A 25,538-nucleotide genomic window follows, 5' to 3' on the forward strand; every position below is an offset into this window, starting at 1 on the left:
AAGGTGCGATTTCTCCTCTCTGAAACTCCATTCCATTGAGGTGTTCCTGGCTGAGTGAGTTGTGATACAATACCACACTCTTTCAAATACTCTCTAAATTCGGTGCTTAAGTATTCACCCCCACGATCGGATCGTAAGATCTTAATACTTGCATCTCCGCCAATTTGCTTCTCTACTTCAACCTTGTATTCTTTAAATTTTTCAAAAGAATCGGATTTGTTCTTCATAAGATATACATATCCATATCTACTGAAATCATCAGTAAATGTTTTGAAGTAGTAGTAGCCTCCTCTAGCCATTACACGCATTGGGCCACATACATCACTATGTATTAGCTCCAGACGTTTAGTGGCCCTTTGACCCTTACCAGTGAAACGAGTATAGAATAAATCTGCTTCTCTTTGTTCCTACGGACAAAATTGTTCCATTATTACCAACAGAATAGAACAAATATTAACCCTTGCTCTTAAACCATCCCCTGAACAGGGGAGGTCCATAACATAGTCATAGTCTTCTCCAATTCAATAAAGTTACGTAGTGTCTTTTTCTTTGATCTAAGGGGTATTTCCATGGGTTTGCCTTGGTATCGTGTGACGAGCCGAGTATTACGACTATAGGGGGAGAAGTAAAGCTGGGCTTTAGTCATCTTACCAAGCAAACAAGATTCGCATTCTTGGTATGATTCAAAATCAAACTTATCCAAGTATCCATCCTTATGTAATTTGGATATGCATTTCTCATTTATGTGGCCTAGACGACAATGCTAGAGGTATGTTTGATTTGAGTCATTCATTTTAAGTCGTTTGTTTTCTATATTACAGACAGGGTTATCTAAATCAAGAATATATAAACCATTAAATAAATGCGCAACACCATAGGTTAAATCATTCAAAGCAAAAGAGCAACTGTTGTTCTTTATTGTAAACGAAAAACCTTTCTTGTCCAAACAAGAAACATAAATAATATTTCTGCGAATCGCAGGCACGTAAAAACAGTCTTCTAGTTCTAAAACAAGCCCAGAGGGCATAGATAAATAATAAGTCCCTACAACTAAAGCAGCAACTTTTGCTCCATTGCCTACTCTTAGGTCCACTTCTCCCTTAGCCAAAGTTCTACTTCTCTGCAGGCCCTGCACATTTATACAAATGTGAGAAGCACAACCAGTATCAAATACCCAAGATGTAGAAATAGACAAATTGACTTCTATAACATAAATAACTGATCCAAAAATCTGAACTGCTTTCTTTTTCTTCAGATCCTCCAAGTAAATTGGACAGTTTCTCTTCCAGTGACCATCTTTCTTACAGTAGTGACATTCACCCTTGGCCACACCACCTTTAAGCTTTAAAGCTTGTTTGGGACCTGACTTTGGCTTGGGTGTAGAATCAGATCCAATCTTCTTCTTACCCTTCCATTTGCCCTTCCCTTTGGCCTTACCTTTATTTCCCACCATCAGTATGGGAGCAGGTTCAGCTGTCTTCATGTTGGTCTCATATGTTCTCAACATATGCAACAATTCAGTAGGTGTTTTGTCAAATTCATTCATATTGTAGTTCACAACAAACTGAGTGAATTTGTTGTTCAAAGAATTCATGATTAGGTCAATACCAGTTTCCGGACCAATCGGGAAACCCAAAGTTTCAAGGTACTCAATGTAACCAATCATCTTCAGAACATGTGGGCCAACTGGTTCACTCGCCCCTTGTTTGCAATTAAAAAGTGACTTACTCGTGTTGAACCTTTCTTGACGAGTTTGGCTTGCAAACATGCTTTACAAGTGCTCATTGATAGTATATGCATCCATATGCACATGTTGTCTTTGAAGCTCAGCACTCATAGTTGCAAACATAAGACATGCAACATCATTTGCATCATTCTCATCCCTTGTGCGTGCTGCTCGTTCATCAGCAGTAGCACCCTCAGGGAGGGGGCCTGGAGGAGGAATATCAATGACATGAAGCTTGCGCTCCTGCCTGAGGACAATCCTCAAATTCCTTTGCCAGTCTAGGAAGTTGTTTCCTCCTGTCAGCTTGTCCTTCTCAAGGACTAAACGTACGGACAGTGTGTTTGTGTTGTTTGCCATTACTCAGTATCTACAATAATAAAAGCATAAAATAAACATTAGATTGTCTGAGTTAAAATTTTATGTTCATATGATTATGATATATTAATAATATATCTCCCACTATTTTTTATCAAATTAATAGCCCTAACTATTAATTCGGAAAGTATATCCCATAAATCTTTCTAGTGAGCCAAGATCCATATTTCGTCATGTTCTAAGTCAACCACTGGTATCCTTAAAACATGATTATTTAGGTAGACAACAGTTGTCAATTATATCATATATACTTCTTGGATAATTTGGTGAACAACAATTGATCTTATCTATCTAATAGATTTTTAACCAAACTCTATGCTTCTAAGTTCATAATAGTTGAATATAACCGTTTATATTCACCTTATTATGATGACTCAGTTAAGTTAGACCCAATGATACAACGTCCGAATATAACTGTTTATATTCGTTGCATTTCACCATGATAGATAGGAGTCCCCTGCCACTGACAGCCCTTCCCCTTATTGATCTAGGATTTATTGAGTGTTCATTCATTGGAAAGCATCTGATTAAAACTTAATATTTTTACTGAGGGATTTTTAATTTAGAACGATCATGATCCCATCTTAAAGAGATTCCCAATTTTCCCTTTAATAAAATACTTCAAATCAATACTCGTCAATAGTTTGATTTCCAGGTAGTGGAGGAGTCACATCGGTCTCGCTTAAAACCCACAGCCTTACAAGTTCTATGAACCCATTGTTGACAAAATCGCCCCATGTCAGAAATAAAGAAAATTCGTATTTTATTTCGTGTTTCATAAACACGAGAGTCTCATGATCGTTTGTTAATTTTAAATCTTGAGTCGTTACAGATTTTATCTTGTTTAAAGGCATGACATGAGTGATGTTTCTAATACATACATGCATCATTAATCTAATTAAAACATGCATTTTCTACTCTACACATACTATTTATACATCATATGAAAAGTGCGGAAAGTAAACCTGCAATAGTTATTGCCCAATCCTATGTGATCTTTTCAGACTAATGAAAAGATCAAGGTCAGTCTATGGTGTAAAAATAACTATTACATATGTCTTCTCTATTGCTTCCATTGTCTCCTTGGCCTCCATAGGATGCCTCCTCTTTCTCTTGTCCTTCTTGGATGTTACATTAAGAATTATACTAATGAACTTACAAAAGAACTCGAGTTACATTCGAGATAAAACAACTACAAACAGAAAATGACATGCAAGTCGTATTTATTACAAACCAAAAGAATAAACCATTACAACTAAGGTCTTAAGGCCATAACTATACACCATGCTCAAGTAACCATTAAAGAACATGATAGATCATATAAAGATGACATACTATTTATCACTTATCATGATCCAATCAAGAATAATAAATAAGTAAAGCATATGTCATAAGCATATATTAAAAACAAAACCCTAAGCACGTGGATTTAAATCTATAATTTAAATTAACTATTCCATTAAGTGCTCTATTTGTGCGACCCTATAGGCTATTATTTAATTGACAATAATTTTATTTTCTAATAAAATTATAAACAATGAGCGATATCTAGTAATACATCATTGTTACCCAATTAAACAATAATTAAATCCTGATTAGATAAAACCTTTCGTGATTAATATTTTTCGTGTAATATAATCCCTTTAACCATACATATTATAGATTAAACTCGAGGCATGTATTTAGTCATCCTCTTCAACATTTAATCCGGGTTTACTTGATCCATGAGTAGATTATCGAAATAAATCATTATTTGAGCATGGCCATGCTTTTATAATCTCACTCAATCAAGAGGCCAATAATATCTCTCCTAATTATAGGAGGGTTAAATCCTTATCTATCATTCATATTTCTCATACGACTCATGATATACCCGATATCCACTTTTACAATCACCCGATCAAAAGTAACTTTTATTGTAGTCAAAGTATATTAATCCTCGTACAGAAATATAATGATTTCAAGTCAAAGGATCGTTACACCATTACCACAGTGAGTCTTTCTTATGACTTTATTAAACATGAAGAATCTCACTGTGGGTGTGTCCAGTACCATGTACTCTCACATGTACCTATGTATTGACTTTAGTATCCCCATACTTATAACCAATGAGATGTGGTTATCTTGTCAAACAATATACTAGTCTATCTATGTATTATTATTGTCCTATATAATAACACTCGACTAGGGACCTTTAAGAATATGATATATTATATAATCTCAAGTTCAAGTCATGTACTTAAACTATATAATTTGTATCATGATTCTAAGGACATTTATTATGCTAACAAAATATCGCAGTAATTAAGGTCATAATAAATACATTTATTGAATGATCAACTGACATAAAGATTATAAAAGAATAATGTATTGCCTCTAGGGCACCTACACTAACATTTTTATGCAACATGATGAAGTTATTGCATATGTGTCGAGACAACTTAAACCTCATGAGTAGAAGTATCCTACTCATGATTTGGAACTAACTGCAATAGTATTCACCTTAATGATTTGGAGACATTATCTTTATGGAGAAAAGTGTGAAATCTATATGGATCATAAAATTTTAATGTACATATTCACGCAAAAGGAGCTTAACATGAGACATAGAAGATGGTTGGAGCTGATCAAGGACTATGATTGCACGATTAACTATCACCCACGAAAAGCGAATGTGGTGGCAGATGCATTAAGAAGAAGGGAAAGACTGAACGTGTTGACAGTGCGGAAGAATTATACAAGGAATTTCAGAAATTGGAAATTGAAGTCAGGATTTGCAAGCCTAATGAAGCAAAGATGATATTATGATGTTTCAGCCAGAATTGCTAGAGAAGATAAGAAAATGTCAAGAGGGAATAAAGGATCAGGATATCAGTCATTTAGTTGGATAAGAATTATGCACTCAGAATGATGATCGAGGTATTCTCAGATTTTCTTCCAGAATTTGGATTCCATCAGTGACAGAATTGAAGAATGAAATTCTACAAGAAGCTCACAACTCAAGGTATTCCATCCATCCAGGAAGTACCAAGATGTATAGAGATTTAAAAGAGAATTATTGGTGGCCAGACATGAAGAGAGAGATTGCAGAATGGGTTAACAAATGTTATACGTGCCAGAGAGTTAAGGCGGAGCATTAGAGACCAAGCAGATTGTTACAACCATTAGAGATTCCAGAATGGAAATGGGAGCACATTGCTATGGATTTTATAGTTGGCTTACCAAGGAAGAAAGCGAACCATGATGCCATTTGGGCTATAGTCGACAGACTTACCAAATCAGCTCATTTCTTGCCAATTAACGAAAGATTCTTGTTGGACAAGCTGGTTCACATGTATTTGAAGGAAATAGTAGTCCGTCATGGAGTCCCTGTATCTATCATATCAGATCAGATTCATGATTCAATTCCAGATTTTGGAGAAGTTTTCAAAAAGTGCTTGGGAACTAAATTATATATGAGTACAGCTTATCATCCGCAAACTGATGGACAAAGCGAAAGGACAATCCAAATAATTGAAGATATGTTACATGTTTATTTCATTGATTTCAAAGGAAAATGGGATGAGCATTTGCTCTTTATGGACGCAAATGTCGATCACCGGTGTATTGGGATGAAATCAGAGAACGTAAGATACTTGGACCCGAATTGGTACAACAGGCAAAGGAAGTTGTTGAGGTTATCTAGAAAAGGTTAATTGCAGCGTAGGATCGTCAAAGGATATATGCAGACCAATCCAGAAAGGATATGGAATTGAAGGAAGGAGATCTAGTACTACTGAAAGTGTCACTGTGGAAAGGATTATCTAGATTCAGAAAGAAAGGAAAGCTGAGTCCTAGATACGTTGGACCTTTTAAAATTTTGAAACGTGTTGACAAGGTAGCATACGAATTGGCATTACCCCCACACATGGAGCCCATTCATAATATTTTTCATGTATCGATGATCAAGAAGTACAATCCAGACTATAGGCATATAATTGAGTATGAGCCGATAGAACTTCAGGTAGATTTATCTTATGTAGAGAATTCCATAGAGATTCTAGAAAAGAGAGAAAAGATATTGAGAAATAAAGTTTTAAATTTAGTAAGAGTATTGTGGAGAAACCCAAAGGTTGAAGAATCAACCTGGGAGTTAGAAAGTGATATGCGGGAAAAGTACCCTCAATTGTTTATTTTGGATATTCTGAGGACAGAATCCTTTTAAGGGGGGAAGGATGTAATATTCAGGATATCGTGTATAATTATTTTATCAATAAATGATTATTATGTGATTATTATGTGATTTTTTGGTAAATTATCGGTTGGTTGATATTGATATTTAGATGTTTAAATGTGATAAAGGGTGAATAAGTAAATTTTAATATGTCCAAAATAAAATAAAGATAAGTATGGTATTTTTCTGGTAATTTTTGGAGTGTTATATGATTTTATATTAATTTATGAATTTATTTATTATTTTCTGAGTATTTACAAAACTATTTTATAAAACCGCGAATCATCCAACTTCAACCGTTTTTACGTTTTTACAACCCAAACTCTTCGGAAAACTCCTTCCTTCTAATCTGGTAATTCCGAACATTTTCCATTTTTTGACTTTTTCGATCCGGATTACAATTTGACCTGTGCGCGTCTCGGCGCAAAATTTTCGATACGATAATCATTTCGATAAATCAACCAAACCCATATTCTTGAAAGACGATATAATATTACATAAATTTCGTATAAAGTGTTTTATAAGAAGCCCGGTTTGGATAATTATCCAATACATGTATCAAAATGGATCGTTTTTGCAGTTACTTAGCCGCTAAGTAACAAATTTATCGATCTAACACGATCCAACATGAACCAATATTCCATATATATAAATACCCTATTTGTTATTTCATTTTATTCGTATAATCATAATCAGACAGTAAAATCCAGTGATATATAGAGAAAACCCTAATTATTCGTTACGTTCTTGAGAAGCAGACGCACAAACGAAGACGTTATCGAACTCCAATTCAAGCGAGCAATATATCAAATCGAAGCTCTCAAAAAGACCTTTCTGTATCAATCAACTACTTTGGAGCAGAAATCGAGGTAATTTCCTAATTTAATTATTTTATTTCGAATTAATTAAAGATTAAGTTAGGAATTTTTATTCTTGATGTTGTTGATATGATTTGATGCTAGAAACATGTAGATAATTTTATCCTGATCATTTTGGTATATTATATGATAAATTTGGAGTTCAATAACATATAGAAATTATTGTTTAATTCTCGGATAGTTAAATTAGGGTTTCAGTCGATTGAATGTTCTTGATTGAGAATTGGGGGTTTCATTTTTAATGATTCTGGGCTTGATTGAGTGATACCAGTTGATATATCGTTTAAAAACAAGCCAATTCATGTAAGTAACTTCTCTGTTGGAAGCCTGGGACGGGTGGGTTGTAAAACCTTCGAACTCGCCGGCGTTAACGGTAGGTTCGTCGAGAAATTTGTTCTAGGGCATAAAGAACATCATCCCCGAGTTGTTGTTGTGTTCAGGAGTCGGTTGAGATACAAAATACTATCAAACGGTTCATATTTTGCACAAATTAAGCTCCTCAAACTTTGAGTTTTCCGGCGTGTTATAACTGTTCTTGATTGACCCGGTCGGGTCGATATTGACCCGGAATTTAACCCGATTTTAATCCAATTTTTTCCTAAAACAAATTTTTACATCTGTTTTTACACTTTAGTCATTAAAGTTGTAGAATTTTTACAAAAATTGGATTGTTGTTTAGTTTTATTTTAAAAGTGATATTTTTAGTATTTAAAAATCAAAAAATTGGTTATTTAATTATTTTAATCCAGAAAATTGTTTTAATTATTTATTTATTCAAAAATAAATCTGATTTATGTTATTAATTAATTTTAATTAGTTTTTAATTACTTTAATTAATCGATTAATTTAATATTAATTGATTAATTAATTTAATCAATTATTATTTAATTTTAATTAATTTAATAATTAGATTTAATTATTTATTTTGATTTAAAAATTCCAAAAATAGTTTGGAGCTTTAAAATATTATTTAAAATTATTTTCAAAGCTCGATAATTATTATAAAATTATTTTAAAGTCAGATTCGGGTGTTCAAAATGATTCGGAGACCCATTTTAATTCCGAAAAATGTTCAAAAAATTAGTATTAAATACTTGAAAATCATTTTAACCCCGAATCATCTTTGAATAATTATTTTGATCGAATATCTTACGTGCTATGTGATATACGTGAATTGATTGATATATAATATGACTATACGTGCATTGTTTGACTATTTTATTCATAACTTTCCATCCGTACGTCGAATTTAGGTGAACCGAAGGGTAGTTAGAAGGTTGTAATGAATAAAACGAGATGAGAAGTAGTATTGATATATAAATGTGATGTTTAACAGAGGAAGCGAGACATAGAAAGGGAAAGCAAGTGGTTAGTGAGTGGGAACCAGTAGACAAGTACAAGTAGAATAAAAGCAAGTTGATAAGGCAAGTGCTTCTGTTCTTTCTTGTGATATATTGCGAGTACCTTTGAACTCTCTTCATTATGTTATTCCAAATAATTCTTTTTCTCTATTGCAAGTACTTTGAAGTACTAAACCCTAAACCCTTATTTTTATTGATCTTGAGCCGCAAGCCTGATTTTTTGTAAACCATTGATTGTTGAATTCTTGGATATGAACCACACCTATACAATACTACTCCATAAATACATATCTACCACATACTGATTCTTGATACGAGATTGCTTAACATACCACCTGTATGTCTTGTATAACAGATGACTAATTCTTGTAACTCTTGGACCCTTGGGTCTTCTTCTTTTTGATTCCTTCTTTGAATTAAAACCCAACCTTTATGAATTCCTTCTATACCTTCATGGAACTATGAATCACCCTATGCTTCAAGATAAGTGTTATTTATGATTCAGCTTATTGAAATTTCATTTCTTATCATATTATTATTATAGAATTGGATTATTTTTACATAGGGAGCAAATTCGTGGTCGGACCAGATTCGTGGTCATAATATCCCAATGTGTGCCGTGGATCCAGTATATAGAGCATAGTTGGGAGCCTTGCTCGGGGTTAGTGCGTGATTGATCAGCAACCTAACCTTGGTTTTTAAAATAAAAGTGAATATCTAATTCTAATCATTACTTATCAGTAAACTTGATTCCTTATATCACTTCAATTGATCATTGTTTAATCTCAGTCTTGTCATTGTGACTTGTTGAGCTAGTTAGCTCACTCTTTCAAATCTGTTTATAATCTTTCCAGTGGAAAAGAAAACTGGTGGTAGCGAGGATCCCCAGAAAAGCGTGCGAGCTAGGTTTCCAGGTTGAAATGGAATAAGCTAGCAAATGATGTTTGGCTTAGTTTGTGTCAATAGATTGTAATAAAATTTACTTCCGTTTTAAGATAAATAAAATGGGATTTGGAACGTTTATAACATAAATAACATTGTGGCTTGTGGGCATACTTTAAACTGCTTCGGTCTGTGGAAAATGGTTTGTAGGGTCATTGCATATATATTATTATATTCATAAACAGGTTTAAATATGGTGTGTATGTGTGTTATGGACCCCAAACATCTGACCCGGGATTGGAGGGCGTTACAGTATAACTGATGACTGGTTTCTTATAGGTAATGGGAATGTCATCACCTAATGATAAGTTGTTGTTTGTGCGAGCATTGAGAAAGAATAGGCACGTTATCGCTGTAATTGGAGATGGAACTAATGATGCTTCTAATAAATCTATGCATTATGTTTTTAGCTGTACAAATTGTAAAATATTGGCGATGAACTATGAAAACAGACATTGCAATATGATGGAACTTCTTCCATTATACGAAAGGTCTAAAATTATATATTACATATATCTTGTGATATATTCTTTTCATAGTACAAACTTAGAACACTTTAGAGAAGTCAATAATATTTGTTACAATCTAACATTTTATGTGTGGAATTGATACATAATGCTAATGTAATGCTATCCATTCAGGGCATATATGAGGACTCGATCCATTCAGAAATATTTGAGAATTTCTTTAACTTAAGTTAATTGAGGAAGTGAGTTTTTTTTTGTTATCTGCCTATTATTCGACATAGATTAATCTCTGTCCTTTTTCATTTATAGTTGTGCTTCGAGAAATGACATGCTTGATGCAAGTGACTCTAGCAATCTCGATGTTCTCTGGAAGGAGTTTCCTTTGTAATTTATACTTGTAAAGTGAACAGAGGTCTTTTGATACTGATGAATCACTAAAGTTTATATTCACCTTAATTTGAGAAAGACATGTCATCACTTCCTATCCTTGATTTATAGTGTTGGATCTGGAGGACCACCTACAACTACGGAGCCTAAGTTTGAAAGCAGCTTCTTGGAGCTGGTAGAGAACCTCAACTTGTGATAGGAAAAAATAGATATGATATATACTAGCTGCAATATGCTTTGATAATTTAGTAATCTTGAAAATCATATTTTTAATTTTCATGTTATATACTAAAATTCTTTGGATTGGTTTAGTAATAATAATTTATGTTTTGGTTATTTAAATATAATAGCATTTTTTGGTTTTTGTTTTTAGTGTTTTTGGAATGTATATGATTAGATTAGCTAAATATTTAACATTAGTATATATATTTAACATCAGTTTTGAAGTAACCAAAGTTGATGTTTATTAACCAGACTTCGTCTAAAATCGATGTCTATGTAAATATTAAACATCAATGTTTTGAAGGAGCTAATATATATGGTAACATTTTACAACTATTTGGGACCAATGTGAAATATAGAAAACTGATGTCTGGGGTGAACCGATGTGGTTCTTCCTTTATTGAATAATGTTACCTATGGGGTTGCATGTTTGTTTAATGGTTTATATGTTCTTGATTTAGATACTCTTGTCTATAACATAAATAATGATAATAAACATTTTAATATGATAGACTCAAATCAAACATGGTTCTGGCATTGTCATTAAGGTCACATAAATGAGAAATGCATTTCCAAATTACATCAAGATGGTTACTTGGATAAGTTTGATTTTGAATCATATAAAACATGCAAATATTGTCTCATTGGCAAAATGGCTAAAGCACCTTTTACCGGACAAGGTGAAAGGGCTACCAAATGATTAAGACTTATATATAATGATGTAAGTGGTCCAATGCGTTAGATGGCAAGATGTGGCTTATACTGTTAGTGTAGGTGCCCTAGAGGCAATACATTATTTTTTATAATCTTTATGTCAGTTGATCATTCAATAAATGTATTTATTATGACCTTAATTACTGCGATATTTTGTTAGCATAATAAATGTTCTTAGAATCATGATACAAATTGTATAGTTTAAGTACATGACTTGAACTTGAGATTATATAATATATCATATTCTTAAAGGTCCCTAGTCGAGTATTATTATATAGGACAATAATAATACATAGATAGACTAGTATGTTGTTTGACAAGATAACCACATCTCATTGGTTATAAGTATGGGGATACTAAAGTCAATACATAGGCACATGTGAGAGTACATGGTACTGGACAGACCCACAATGATATTTTTCATGTTTAATAAAGTCATAAGAAAGACTCACAGTGATAATGGTGTAACGATCCTTTGACTTGAAATCATTATATTTCTATATGAGGATTAATATACTTTGACTACATTAAAAGTTACTTTTGATCGAGTGATGATAAAAGTGGACATCGGGTATATCATGAGTCGTATGAGAAATATGAATGATAGATAAAGGATTTAACCCTCCTATAATTAGGAGAGATATTATTGGCCTCTTGATTGAGTGAGATTATAAAAGCATGGTCATGCTCAAATAATGATTTGTCTTGATAATCTACTCATGGATCAAGTAAACCCGGATTAAATGTTGAAGAGGATGACTAAATACATGCCTCGAGTTTAATCTATAATATGTATGGTTAAAGGGATTATATTACACGAAAAACATTAATCACGAAAGGTTTTATCTAATCACGATTTAATTATTGTTTAATTGGGTAACAATGATGTATTACTAGATACCGCTCATTGTTTATAATTTTATTAGAGAATAAAATTATTGCCAATTAAATAATAGCCTATAGGGTCGCACAAATAGAGCACTTAATTGAATAGTTAATTTAAATTATGGATTTAAATTAATTGATGATTATTTGAATTTTATTATAATTAAGTAAGACTTAATTGAGATAAAATAAATTCGAATTAAAAGGAATGCTTTTGCCCATAATAATTAAGTATGACTTAGTTATTAATTAAATAATAGAAATTTGTTTTTATTATTTAATCCAATACCTACTAGGGTTGGGCTTTGCTGTTATGGGCCTTTTTAATCAGCTATTATAAATACATAATGATAGGTTAAAGAGGCTTGTACGTTTTTGAGAAAACCCTAGCAGCAAAGAGAGGCAGAGGCAATTCAAATCGTCAAGAAGGAGGCTAGTACATCCATTCCGTAGTCAAGTTCGTGAGACGTTCTTGAAGGTGCTCGTGTGGATACCATAGAGGTGTTTCTCCGAGAGGTAGACACAAAGCGTGATAGCTAGGATCTCCGTTGAGTTCGTGAAAGTTAAGCTCTTGAAAGGTATGATTCGTTATCTCCATAATCTGCCCATAATTATACATGGATCCTGTTTTTGGGTTTTGAATTTTTTTGTTTTATTTACGTTTATCCGCTGCGTTTTATGCCTTCGAAACCCAACAATGGCATCGGAGCTACGTGTATAAGGGGCTGATTTGTGTACGTGTATACTGTATTTTTACAAGTATGCATGTGTGATGAGTCTGCCATGATAACAGTTATGTTATATGAGTCTGGCATGATAACAGTTATGTTATATGAATGATATGATGAATCTGTTAATGATCTATATGATGATACTAGTATGTTTAAGATCTGCCATAACTCATATGTATGCGATCTCTTAAACTATGTATACTGATACATGTTTTTGGTAACTGGGATATGGATCATGTGTATACTGATACATGCTTCTGGAATAGTATTCTGATACATGTTTTGCTAGTATTCTGATACTTGATTTTGCAAAAATTTCCACCATCGATCCGCGTGCTTAGGGTTTCGTTTTTAATTTGTGCTTATGACATATGCTTTACTTATTTATTATTCTTGATTGGATCATGATAAGTAGTATGTCATCTTTATATGATCTATCATGTTCTTTAATGGTTACTTGAGCATGGTGCATAGTTATGGCCTTAAGACCTTAGTTGTAATGGTTTATTCTTTTGGTTTGTAATAAATACAACTTGCATGTCATTTTCTATTTGTAGTTGTTTTATCTCGAATGTAACTCGAGTTCTTTTGTAAGTTCATTAGTATAATTCTTAATGTAACATCCAAGAAGGACAAGAGAAAGAGGAGGCATGCTATGGAGGCCAAGGACACAATAGAAGCAATAGAGAAGACATATGTAATAGTTATTTTTACACCATAGACTGACCTTGATCTTTTCATTAGCCAGAAAAGATCACATAGGATTGGGCCATAACTATTGCACGTTTACTTTACGCACTTTTGATATGATATATAAATAGTATGTGTAGAGTAGAAAATGCATGTTTTAATTAGATTAATGATGCATGTATGTATTAGATACATCACCCATGCCATGCCTTTAAACAAGATAAAATCTGTAATGACTCAAGATTTAAAATTAATAAACGATCATGAGATTCTCGTGTTTATGAAACACGGAATAAAATACAAATTTTCTTTATTTCTGACATGGGGCGATTTTGTCAACAACGGGTTCATAGAACTTGTAAGTCAGTGGGTTTTAAGAGAGACCGATGTGACTCCTCCACTACCTGGAAATCAAACCATTGACGAGTATTGATTTGAAGTATTTTATTCAAGGAAAAATTGGGAATCTCTTTATGATGGGATCATGATCGTTCTAAATTAAAAATCCCTAAGTAAAAATATTAAGTTTTAATCAGATGCTTTCCAATGAATGAACACTCATTAAATCCTAGATCGATAAGGGGAAGGGCTGTCAGTGGCAGGGGACTCCTATCTATCATGGTGAAATGCGACGAATATAAACGGTTATATTCGGACGTTGTATCATTGGGTTTAACTTAACTGAGTCATCATAATAAGGTGAATATAAACGGTTATATTCAACTATTATGAACTTAGAAGCATAGAGTTTGGTTAAAAATCTATTATTGTTCACCAAATTATCCAAGAATTATATATGATATAATTGACAACTGTTGTCTACCTAAATAATCATGTTTTAAGGATACCAGTGGTTGACTTAGAACATGACGAAATATGGATCTTGGCTATTAATTTGATAAAAAAAATAGTGGGAGATATATTATGAATATATCATAATCATATGAACATAAAATTTTAACTCAGACAATCTAATGTTTATTTTGCACTTTTATTATTGTAGATACTGAGTAATGGCAAATAACACAAACACACTATCCGTACGTTCAGTCCTTGAGAAGGACAAGCTGACAGGAGGAAACAACTTCCTAGACTGGCAGAGGAATTTGAGGATTGTCCTCAGGCAGGAGCGCAAGCTTCATGTCATTGATATTCCTCCTCCAGGCCCCCTTCCTGAGGGTGCTACTGCTGATGAACGAGCAGCACGCACAAGGGATGAGAATGATGCAAATGATGTCGCATGTCTTATGTTGGCAACTATGAGTGCTGAGCTTCAAAGACAACATGTGCATATGGATGCATATACTATCAATGAGCACTTGCAAAGCATGTTTGCAAGCCAAACTCGTCAAGAAAGGTTCAATACGAGTAAGTCACTTTTTAATTGCAAACAAGGGGCGAGTGATCCAGTTGGCCCACATGTTCTGAAGATGATTTGTTACATTGAGTACCTTGAAACTTTGGGTTTCCCGATTGGTCCGGAAACTGGTATTGACCTAATCATGAATTCTTTGAACAACAAATTCACTCAGTTTGTTGTGAACTACAATATGAATGAATTTGACAAAACACCTACTGAATTGTTGCATATGTTGAGAACATATGAGACCAACATGAAGACAGCTGAACCTGCTCCCATACTGATGGTGGGAAATAAAGGTAAGGCCAAAGGGAAGGGAAAATGGAAGGGTAAGAAGAAGATTGGATCTGATTCTATACCCAAGCCAAAGTCAGGTCCCAAACAGGCTTTAAAGCTTAAAGGTGGTGTGGCCAAGGGTGAATGTCACTACTGTAAGAAAGATGGTCACTGGAAGAGAAACTGTCCAATTTACTTGGAGGATCTGAAGAAAATGAAAGCAGTTCAGATTTCTGGATCAGGTATTTATGTTATAGAAGTCAATTTGTCTATTTCTACATCTTGGGTATTTGATACTGGATGTGCTTCTCACATTTGTATAAATGTGCAGGGCCTGCAGAGGAGTAGAACTTTGGCTAAGGGAGAAGTGGACCTAAGAGTAGGCAATGGAGCAAAAGTTGTTGCTTTAGCTGTAGGGACTTATTATTTATCTATGCCCTCTGGGCTTGTTTTAGAACTAGAAGACTGTTTTTACGTGCCTGCGATTCGCAGAAACATTATTTATGTTTCTTGTTTGGACAAGAAAGGTTTTTCGTTTACAATAAAAAACAACAGTTGCTCTTTTGCTTTGAATGATTTAACCTATGGTGTTGCGCATTTATTTAGTGGTTTATATGTTCTTGATTTAGATAACCCTGTCTGTAATATAGAAAACAAACGACTTAAAATGAATGACCCAAATCAAACATACCTCTGGCATTGTCGTCTAGGCCACATAAATGAGAAACGCATATCCAAATTACATAAAGATGGATACTTGGATAAGTTTGATTTTGAATCATACCAAGAATGCGAATCTTGTTTGCTTGGTAAGATGACTAAAGCCCCTTTCACTGGTAAGGGTCAAAGGGCCACTAAACGTCTGGAGCTAATACATAGTGATGTATGTGGCCCAATGCGTGTAATGGCTAGAGGAGGCTACTACTACTTCATAACATTTACTGATGATTTCAGTAGATATGGATATGTATATCTTATGAAGAACAAATCCGATTCTTTTGAAAAATTTAGAGAATATAAGGTTGAAGTAGAGAAGCAAATAGGTGGAGATGCAAGTATTAAGATCTTACGATCCGATCGTTGGGGTGAATACTTAAGCACTGAATTTAGAGAGTATTTGAAAAAGTGTGGTATTGTATCACAACTCACTCCGCCAGGAACACCTCAATGGAATGGAGTTTCAGAGAGGAGAAATCACACCTTATTGGACATGGTGCGATCGATGATGAGTCATGCAGATCTTCCAATTAGTTTCTGGGGTTACGCTCTAAAAACAACGGCTTTCACACTTAACTGTGTTCCTACTTAGAAGGTTCAAAAGACTCCATATGAGATATGGAAGGAGAAACGGTCAGGCATGAACTTTATGAAAGTTTGGGGATGTAAGGCGTTTGTGAAACGTCAAGAATCTGACAAGCTTGGACCTAAATCCGAAGAGTGCATTTTTGTAGGATACCCTAATGAAACAAAGGCGTATTATTTTTATAGTCCTTCTGAGCAGAAAGTGTTTATTGCTCGAGATGCTGTCTTCATGAAAAGAGATTTTGTTTCCAAAAGAAATAGTGGGAGAACTATAGATCTCGATGAAGATCGAGAACCGCAAAATAGCATTGAACCTGAAGTGGAACAAGAGCAGAATAATGATAATGCTCAACAAACACAGGTTGTTTGTAGATCTGGTAGATTTCGCCATGAGCCAGAGAGATATGGATTTCTCATGACTCAATGTGGTGATTTGATGCTCATAGATGAAGATGAGCCTCTCACATACCAAGATGCTATGAACAGTCCAGACTCTAAGAGATGGCTTGAAGCCATGAAATCCGAGATAGATTCCATGTACGAAAACCAAGTATGGACTTTTGTTGATCCACCTGAAGGGGTAAAACCCATAGGGTGCAAATGGGTTTTTAAGAAGAAAAAGGGCATAGATGGAAATGTTCAGACCTATAAAGCTAGGCTGGTTGCAAAAGGTTTCAAACAAATTCATGGTATTGACTATGATGAAACTTTCTCACCAGTGGTTATGGTCAAGTCTATAAGGATTTTACTTGCCATTGCAGCATTCCATGATTATGAAATCTGGCAAATGGATGTCAAAACAGCTTTCCTTAATGGAAGCCTTGAAGAGGATGTGTACATGACACAACCTGAGGGTTTTGTCGATCCAAGGAATGCTGGCAAGGTATGTAAATTATGTCGATCCATTTATGGATTGAAGCAATCCTCTAGGAGATGGAATATCCGTTTTGATGAAATAGTCACAGAGTATGGCTTTGTTCAAAACGAAGATGAACTGTGTGTTTACAAGAAGGTTAGTGGGAGCTATGTGGCATTGATAGTACTATATGTTGATGATATACTACTAATGGGGAATGACATTCTAAAGGCTGTTAAGACTTGGTTAGGGAGCAATTTCTCCATTAAAGACTTAGGAGAGGCATCCTATATTCTAGGAATGAGGATCTATAGAGAAAGATCTAGAAGGATGATCGGTCTAAGTCAGAGCACATACATTGATAAGGTTTTGCATCATTTTGGAATGCAAAATGCAAAAAGGGGATATGTCCCCGTGTCTCAAGGGATAACGATCTCTAAGGACCAGTGTCCAAAATCATTGGATGAGAAGGACCACATGAATAAAGTTCCATATGCTTCAGCAATTGGATCTATCATGTATGCAATGGTATGTACTCGCCCAGATGTCTCGTATGCTTTGAGCATGACGAGCAGATACCAGTCTAATCCGGGTGAAGGTCACTAGACGGCAGTTAAGAATATTCTTAAGTACCTGAAAAGAACTAAAGATTCATTCTTGGTGTATGGAGGAGAAGAGAAACTTGTTATAAAAGGTTACACCGATGCAAGTTTCCAAACAGACAGAGATGATACTGTATCACAGTTTGGTTTTGTGTTTTGTCTAAACGGAGGTGCTGTAAGCTGGAAGAGTTCAAAGCAAGAAACAGTAGTTGATTCTACAATGGAGGCTGAGTACATTGCAGCTTGTGAAGCAGCTAAGGAGGCCGTTTGGTTTCGAAAGTTCATTTCTGATTTGGGAGTGGTTCCATCGATCGCAGATCCCATTGATCTATACTGCGATAATAATGGAGCCATTGCACAGGCTAAAGAACCTAGATCACACTCTCGGGCTAAACATATACTCAGGAGATTTCACCTTATTCGAGAGATTAATGAAAGGGGTGATATACACATATGTAAAGTGCACACAAATGATAACATTGCAGACCCACTGACCAAAGGCTTGTCACAGCAAAAGCACGATGGTCACACTAGTTCCATGGGTATTAGATATATGGGTGATTGGCTCTAGTGCAAGTGGGAGATTGTTAGTGTAGGTGCCCTAGAGGCAATACATTATTCTTTTATAATCTTTATGTCAGTTGATCATTCAATAAATGTATTTATTATGACCTTAATTACTGCGATATTTTGTTAGCATAATAAATGTCCTTAGAATCATGATACAAATTGTATAGTTTAAGTACATGACTTGAACTTGAGATTATATAATATATCATATTCTTAAAGGTCCCTAGTCAAGTATTATTATATAGGACAATAATAATACATAGATAGATTAGTATGTTGTTTGACAAGATAACAACATCTCATTGGTTATAAGTATGGGGATACTAAAGTCAATACATAGGTACATGTGAGAGTACATGGTACTGGACAGACCCACAGTGAGATTCTTCATGTTTAATAAAGTCATAAGAAAGACTCACAGTGATAATGGTGTAATGATCCTTTGACTTGAAATCATTATATTTCTATATGAGGATTAATATACTTTGACTACATTAAAAGTTACTTTTGATTTAGCAAAAAAAAAAAAAAAAAAAAAGTTACTTTTGATCGGGTGATGATAAAAGTGGACATCGGGTATATCATGAGTCGTATGAGAAATATGAATGATAGATAAAGGATTTAACCCTCCTATAATTAGTAGAGATATTATTGGCCTCTTGATTGAGTGAGATTATAAAAGCATGGCCATGCTCAAATAATGATTTGTCTTGATAATCTACTCATGGATCAAGTAAACCCGGATTAAATGTTGAAGAGGATGACTAAATACATGCCTCGAGTTTAATCTATAATATGTATGGTTAAAGGGATTATATTACACGAAAAATATTAATCACGAAAGGTTTTATCTAATCACGATTTAATTATTGTTTAATTGGGTAACAATGATGTATTACTAGATACCGCTCATTGTTTATAATTTTATTAGAGAATAAAATTATTGCCAATTAAATAATAGCCTATAGGGTCTCACAAATAGAGCACTTAATGGAATAGTTAATTTAAATTATGGATTTAAATTAATTGATGATTATTTGAATTTTATTATAATTGAGATAAAATAAATTCGAATTAAAAGGAATGTTTTTGCCCATAATAATTAAGTATGACTTAGTTATTAACTAAATAATAGAAATTTGTTTTTATTATTTAATCCAATATCTACTAGGGTTGGGCTTTGCTGTTATGGGCCTTTTTAATCAGCCATTATAAATACATAATGATAGGTTAAAGAGGCTTGTACGTTTCTGAGAAAACCCTAGCAGCAAAGAGAGGCAGAGGCAATTCAGATCGTCAAGAAGGAGGCTAGTATATCCATTCCGTAGTCAAGTTCGTGAGACGTTCTTGAAGGTGCTCGTGTGGATACCATAGAGGTGTTTCTCCGAGAGGTAGACACAAAGCGTGATAGCTAGGATCTCCGTTGAGTTCGTGAAAGTTAGGCTCTTGAAAGGTATGATTCGTTATCTCCATAATCTTCCCATAATTATACATGGATCCTGTTTTTGGGTTTCGAATTTTTTTGTTTTATTTACGTTTATCCGATGCATTTTATGCCTTCGAAACCCAACATATACTACATTCACTATGCCATAAACGGCCTTCTACCACGTAATTACGTGATGTTGCCGTAGATAATGTTGCAGTAGCTATATAATAATGTACCATGCTGCAACATGTTTTAATTATATTAGCACAGGTCTCGTAAAGTATTGCCAATACATATATTGATAAAAATATTCAATTTTTTACTAAAAAATAAATAAATAAATGCTGATGTGGTTGAGCTGGGTCCCCACACTGCTGACGTGGCAAGTGGTCCCTGCTAACATGGCAACTGAGTCACCCTATTTGGGTCCCACCTTGCTTACGTGGCAGGTGGACCCCTGTTAACGTGACAGGTGGGTCCCCCGTGTTGGCCCCACTCTGCTGACGTGGCAGGGGGCCCCGCTGACGTGGCGGGTGGGTCCCCCATATGGACCCCACCATGCTGACGTATTAGCGGGTCCCTGCTGATGTGGCAGGTGGGCGCACACGTGGGCCCCACCCTGATGACGTGGCAGGGGCCCTGCTGATGTGGCCGGGGGACCCCATGTGGGCCCAATATGCTAATGTGGCAGTGGGACCCTGCTAACGTGGCAGGGGGTCCCCATATGGACCCCAAGGAAGACAATGTGTTTTATTCCACATTATTTAAATATAACCTTATAGAAATAATTCATTTCTACTAAAAGTAAAGGCTCTTTTAACTCCTTTAATTTTTTAAAAATAAAATTTCGACGATCCGTCCGTACGAATGTTAAAAATAATCGATTTTAGGTGTGTACTATCATTATTATAATTTTTTTATATTTATTTTGCAAGATTTTATATTAGTCAAAGTAGTCAGAATAGACCAAGCCTTATTTGCGCTAGCGTCCTGAATGAAGTATCGATTATTTCATATAAAAATTTTGACGATCCGTCCGTACAGATATTAGAAACTATCTATTTTAGGGGTATACCACCATTATTAGCATTTTATTTATTTATTTTGAGGGATAATATAGCAGTCACAGCAGTCAAAATACAATATGCCTTGTAATCGCTACTTCCCCGAATGAAGTATCGATTATTTTAAATTAAAATTTCGACGATCCGTCCATACGGATGATAGAAACTATCAATTTTAGCGGTGTACCATCATTATTAGCATTTTATTTATTTATTTTGAGGGATAATATAGCAGTCAAAGCTGTCAAAATACACTATGCCTTGTAATCGCTACTTCCCCGAATGAAGTATCGATTATTTTAAATTAAAATTTCGACGATCCGTCCGTACTGATGTTGGAAAATATCAATTTTAGGGGTGTACCATCATTATTTGGATTTTATTTATTTATTTTGTGGGATAATATAGCAGTCAAAGCAGTCAAAATACATTATGCCCTGTATGCGTCCCGAATGAAATATCGATTATTTTAAATTAAAATTTTGACGATCCGTCCGTACGGATGTTAGAACCTATTGATTTTAGGGGTGTACCATCATTTTTAGCATTTTATTTATTTATTTTGAGGGATAATATAGCAGTTGAAGCAGTTAAAATACACTATACCTTACAAGCGCTACTGTCCTCAATGAAGTATCGATTATTTTAAATTAAAATTTCGACAATCCGTCTGTACGGATGTTAGAAACTATCGATTTTATGGGTGTATAATCATTATTAGGATTTTATTTATTTATTTTGTGGGAAAATATAGTAGTCAAAGCAGTCAGAATACGCTATGCCTTGTATTCGTCCCGAATGAAGTATCGATTATTTTAAATTAAAATTTCGACGATCAGTCAGTACGGATGTTAGAACTATCGATTTTAGGGGTTTACCATTATTATTAAGATTTTATTTATTTATTTTATGGGATAATATAGCAGTCAAAGGAGTCAGAATACATTATGCCATGTATGCGTCCCGAATGAAGTATCGATTATTTTAAATTAAAATTTCGACGATCTGTCAATACGAATGTTAGAAAATATCGATTTTAGGGGTTTACCATTATTATTAAGATTTTATTTATTTATTTTGTGGGATAATATAGCAGTCAAAGTAGTCAAAATACATTATGCCCTGTATGCCTCCCGAATGAAGTATCAATTATTTTAAATTAAAATTTCGACGATCCATCCGTACGGATGTTAGAAACTATCGATTTTAGGGTTGTACCATTATTATTTGGATTTTATTTATTTATTTTAATTTTAACTCTGAATGAGTGTATAAATTATAAAATGTAACACTATTTAATATATATTTTTATTATTCACATGAAATAGAAACAATATTTATAAAATTCAGATAATAATTTCAAAATGAACAATATATATAAAAATAAAAAAAAAATTAAACATTTTTTTGAGATAATTACACAAATTATACATTTTTTGGCCCAAGTCCAATGGGCCAACGTCCAAATAAATATTTTTTGGCCCAAGTCCAAAGGGCTGAAGCCCAAATTATTCAGTTGTCCTAAATTTTGCCGCCTTGTCCTAAATTACAGTTTTGGTTCAAGAGATTCAGGTTCAAATAGGGTTCAAGACTCTGTGGAAAAGCTGAAAATTAAATGAGGAGCTCAATTAGGGTTCAAGAGATTCAATTAGGGTTCGGGCTGAATTAGATCTTCAATTAAGGTACTATTCTAACTTGCTTTAGTTTGATTTTGTTTGTAGATTATTGAATGTGGATGTGTTAAGGTCCCCCTCTCTGTATCTACATGTGTATGTTTATGTGTATGTGTATTTGTATCTCTCTGCATCTCTCTGCATCTTTCTCTTTCTCTCTCTCTCTCTCTCTCTCTCTCTATCTCTCTCTCTCTCTCTCTTTCTCTCTCTCTCTCTCTCTCTCTCTCTCTCTCTCTCTCTCTCTCTCTCTCCCTATCTCTACATCTTTCTATCTCTCTCTCTATCTATCCATCTCTTTCTCTTTAAGTCTCATTAACACAGTCTCTCTGTCTCTATATGTTCCTCCACTCACAATAAGCATGTATCAATAAGCATGTATTAATACATTCTTGCAACTTGCAAGAACCTCTGGAACATATATTTCTATTAAAGAATTTATAGTACCCGTAGACATGGCGCATAGAATGTGTAGATGACTGACAATATTAGCATTGGTACCTTTGCTATATTAGTACTAATCATTGACGACTGACAATACTTTTAAGATTTTTTAACTTTTTTATAGTTATGGACGGCGAGGATAACATGTGGACAGAACTCCCAAAATTTAGCGAGAGATATATGAGTGGTGTAAGAGATTTTATTCAAAATGCGTTTTTTAGATTCACCATAGGTGATGAAATAACTTGTCCTTGCAAATTTTCTAAGAATAACAAGTGGCATCCTCAAGATATAATATATGATCATCTCATCTACAATGGTCCGTGGGAATTTTCTGCGAAATGGATTTTTGACATTTCCCACGAACATCTCGAAACAAATGAAGATATGGATGAAGTTGGTACAAATTTGGGAGATAATCTCGATGAGTTGATGCGCCGGACAGTTGGAGATATGCGGAACGGTGAAGATGTCCATTCTAGTGGGCCAACTTCCAATGCTGAGAAATTGTACCGTCACTTTGAAGAGGGTAAACAACCATTATATCCAGGCTACACCAAATTTTTGAGCTTAAGTTTTATCATTAGGTTGTATTCTTTGAAATGTGTACATGGAATCACCGAATCTAGATTCGGGGATCTCTTAGATTTGTTAAGAGAAAGTTTCCCACAAGCCCATATACCTTTATCTTTTAATGCTGCAAAAAGTATCATTAAAGATATAGGTCTTGATTACCATAAGATTCACGCCTGCCCAAATGATTGTATGATTTATTGGCGAGTAAATGAAAAGGAAGATGCGTGCAAAACTTGTGGCGTTTCGAGGTGGATTTTAGGGGAAAAGAAAGGGGCGGCTGAAAATGATTTGGAGAAGGTAAGTAGTAGAGTACCAGCCAAGGTGATGCGTTATTTTCCATTAAAACCTAGGCTGCGAAGGATGTTCATGTCCAAGGATTATTCAGAGCTTATGATTTGGCATGCTGTGGGACGAAAAACTGATGGTAAACTTAGACATCCAGCTGATGCCGAGGCATGGAAGACGTTGGATGCTAAGTATCCTCAGTTTTTATCAGAAAACAGAAACATTAGATTAGGTGTAACAGCAGATGGGTTTAGTCCTTATCGTACAATGAGTACACTTCATAGCACATGGCCAGTTGTTTTGGTAAACTACAATCCGCCACCTTGGTTGAGTATGAAGACGGAAAATTTGATTCTTTCGACAATTATCCCCGGTCAAGAGTCTCCGAAGAATAGGATTGACATATATTTGTAGCCTCTTATCTCAGATTTAAAGGAATTATGGGAGTAAGGCATACAAACTTATGATGCCTTCACGAATGAAATATTCAATTTACGGGCAACTGCCTTATGGACCATAAGTGATTTTCCAGGATATGCGATGTTATCGGGCTGGGGCACGAAGGGAAAATTAGCTTGTCCAGTATGCCATTACGAGACATCTTCGATGTATCTCAAAAATAGTAAAAAGATGTGTTATATGGGTCATTGAAAAGTTTTGTGTATCGATCATAGGTGGAGGTTTGATAAAATTAGGTTCAAAGGGGAATTTGAATTGGAAACATGTCCAAATGCATTAATAGGGACATAAATTGAGGAATTATTGGCAGGATCTGAAAATAAATTTGGGAAGAATAAGATCAAGAAGGTTAAAAATGATTCCCCTTGTAAAAAAATCAATATTTTTCGAGTTACCATATTGGAGTCACAATCTATATCGTCATAACCTCGATATTATGCACATAGAAAAAATTATTTGTGATAAAATAATTGGTACTTTGTTAAATATTGGAGGGAAATCAAAAGACCACTTGAATGCTCGAAAGGATCTACAGGAAATGGGGATCAGGAAGGTCCTCCATCCAGTCGTATCAGCTGATGGGAAACACATTGAGTTCAAGGCTGCCATATTTGACAAAACGAGCATGGAGAAAGAATTATTCTACTCAGTATTGCAGAGTGCTAAATTGCCCTATGGTTGGGCTGCTAATGTCAGCTGGTACGTGAGCATGGATGAGAGGAAAGTCACGGGGTATAAGAGCCACGATGCTCATTTTATACTGCATTATTTATTGCAGTGTGCAGTGAAGAAAACGTTAAAACCCGAGGTGGCTTTACCTTTAATAAGATTCAGTAGATTCTTAAGAGGTGTTTGGAGCAAAGTTGTTGATTTGGATGACCTCAAGAAACTACAAAATGAAATTGTAGAAGTTCTTTGCCAATTTGAGACGATTTTTTTGCTTTCTTTCTTCGATATAATGGTGCATCTTCCGGTTCATTTATGTAAGGAAATTGAATTAGGTTGACCGGCATATCTTAGATGCATGTATTATGTCGAGCGTTATTTATGTAAA

The 25,538-nt window shown here is 34.5% G+C and overlaps 1 protein-coding gene across 1 annotated transcript in view; it reads left to right on the forward strand.

The window, feature by feature from the left end:
* LOC141691017 (uncharacterized) overlaps positions 1 to 24,439 on the forward strand; it is a 28,567-nt gene extending 4,128 nt beyond the window's left edge. The window contains exon 2 of the mRNA XM_074495768.1: positions 23,289 to 24,439. Coding sequence (XP_074351869.1) covers positions 23,289 to 24,439 — 1,151 coding nt within the window. The remainder of the gene's footprint in view (positions 1 to 23,288) is intronic.
* Positions 24,440 to 25,538: the final 1,099 nt, after the last annotated feature.

The sequence above is a fragment of the Apium graveolens genome, chromosome 10 (assembly GCF_009905375.1).
Source record: "Apium graveolens cultivar Ventura chromosome 10, ASM990537v1, whole genome shotgun sequence".
Taxonomy (NCBI): domain Eukaryota; kingdom Viridiplantae; phylum Streptophyta; class Magnoliopsida; order Apiales; family Apiaceae; genus Apium; species Apium graveolens.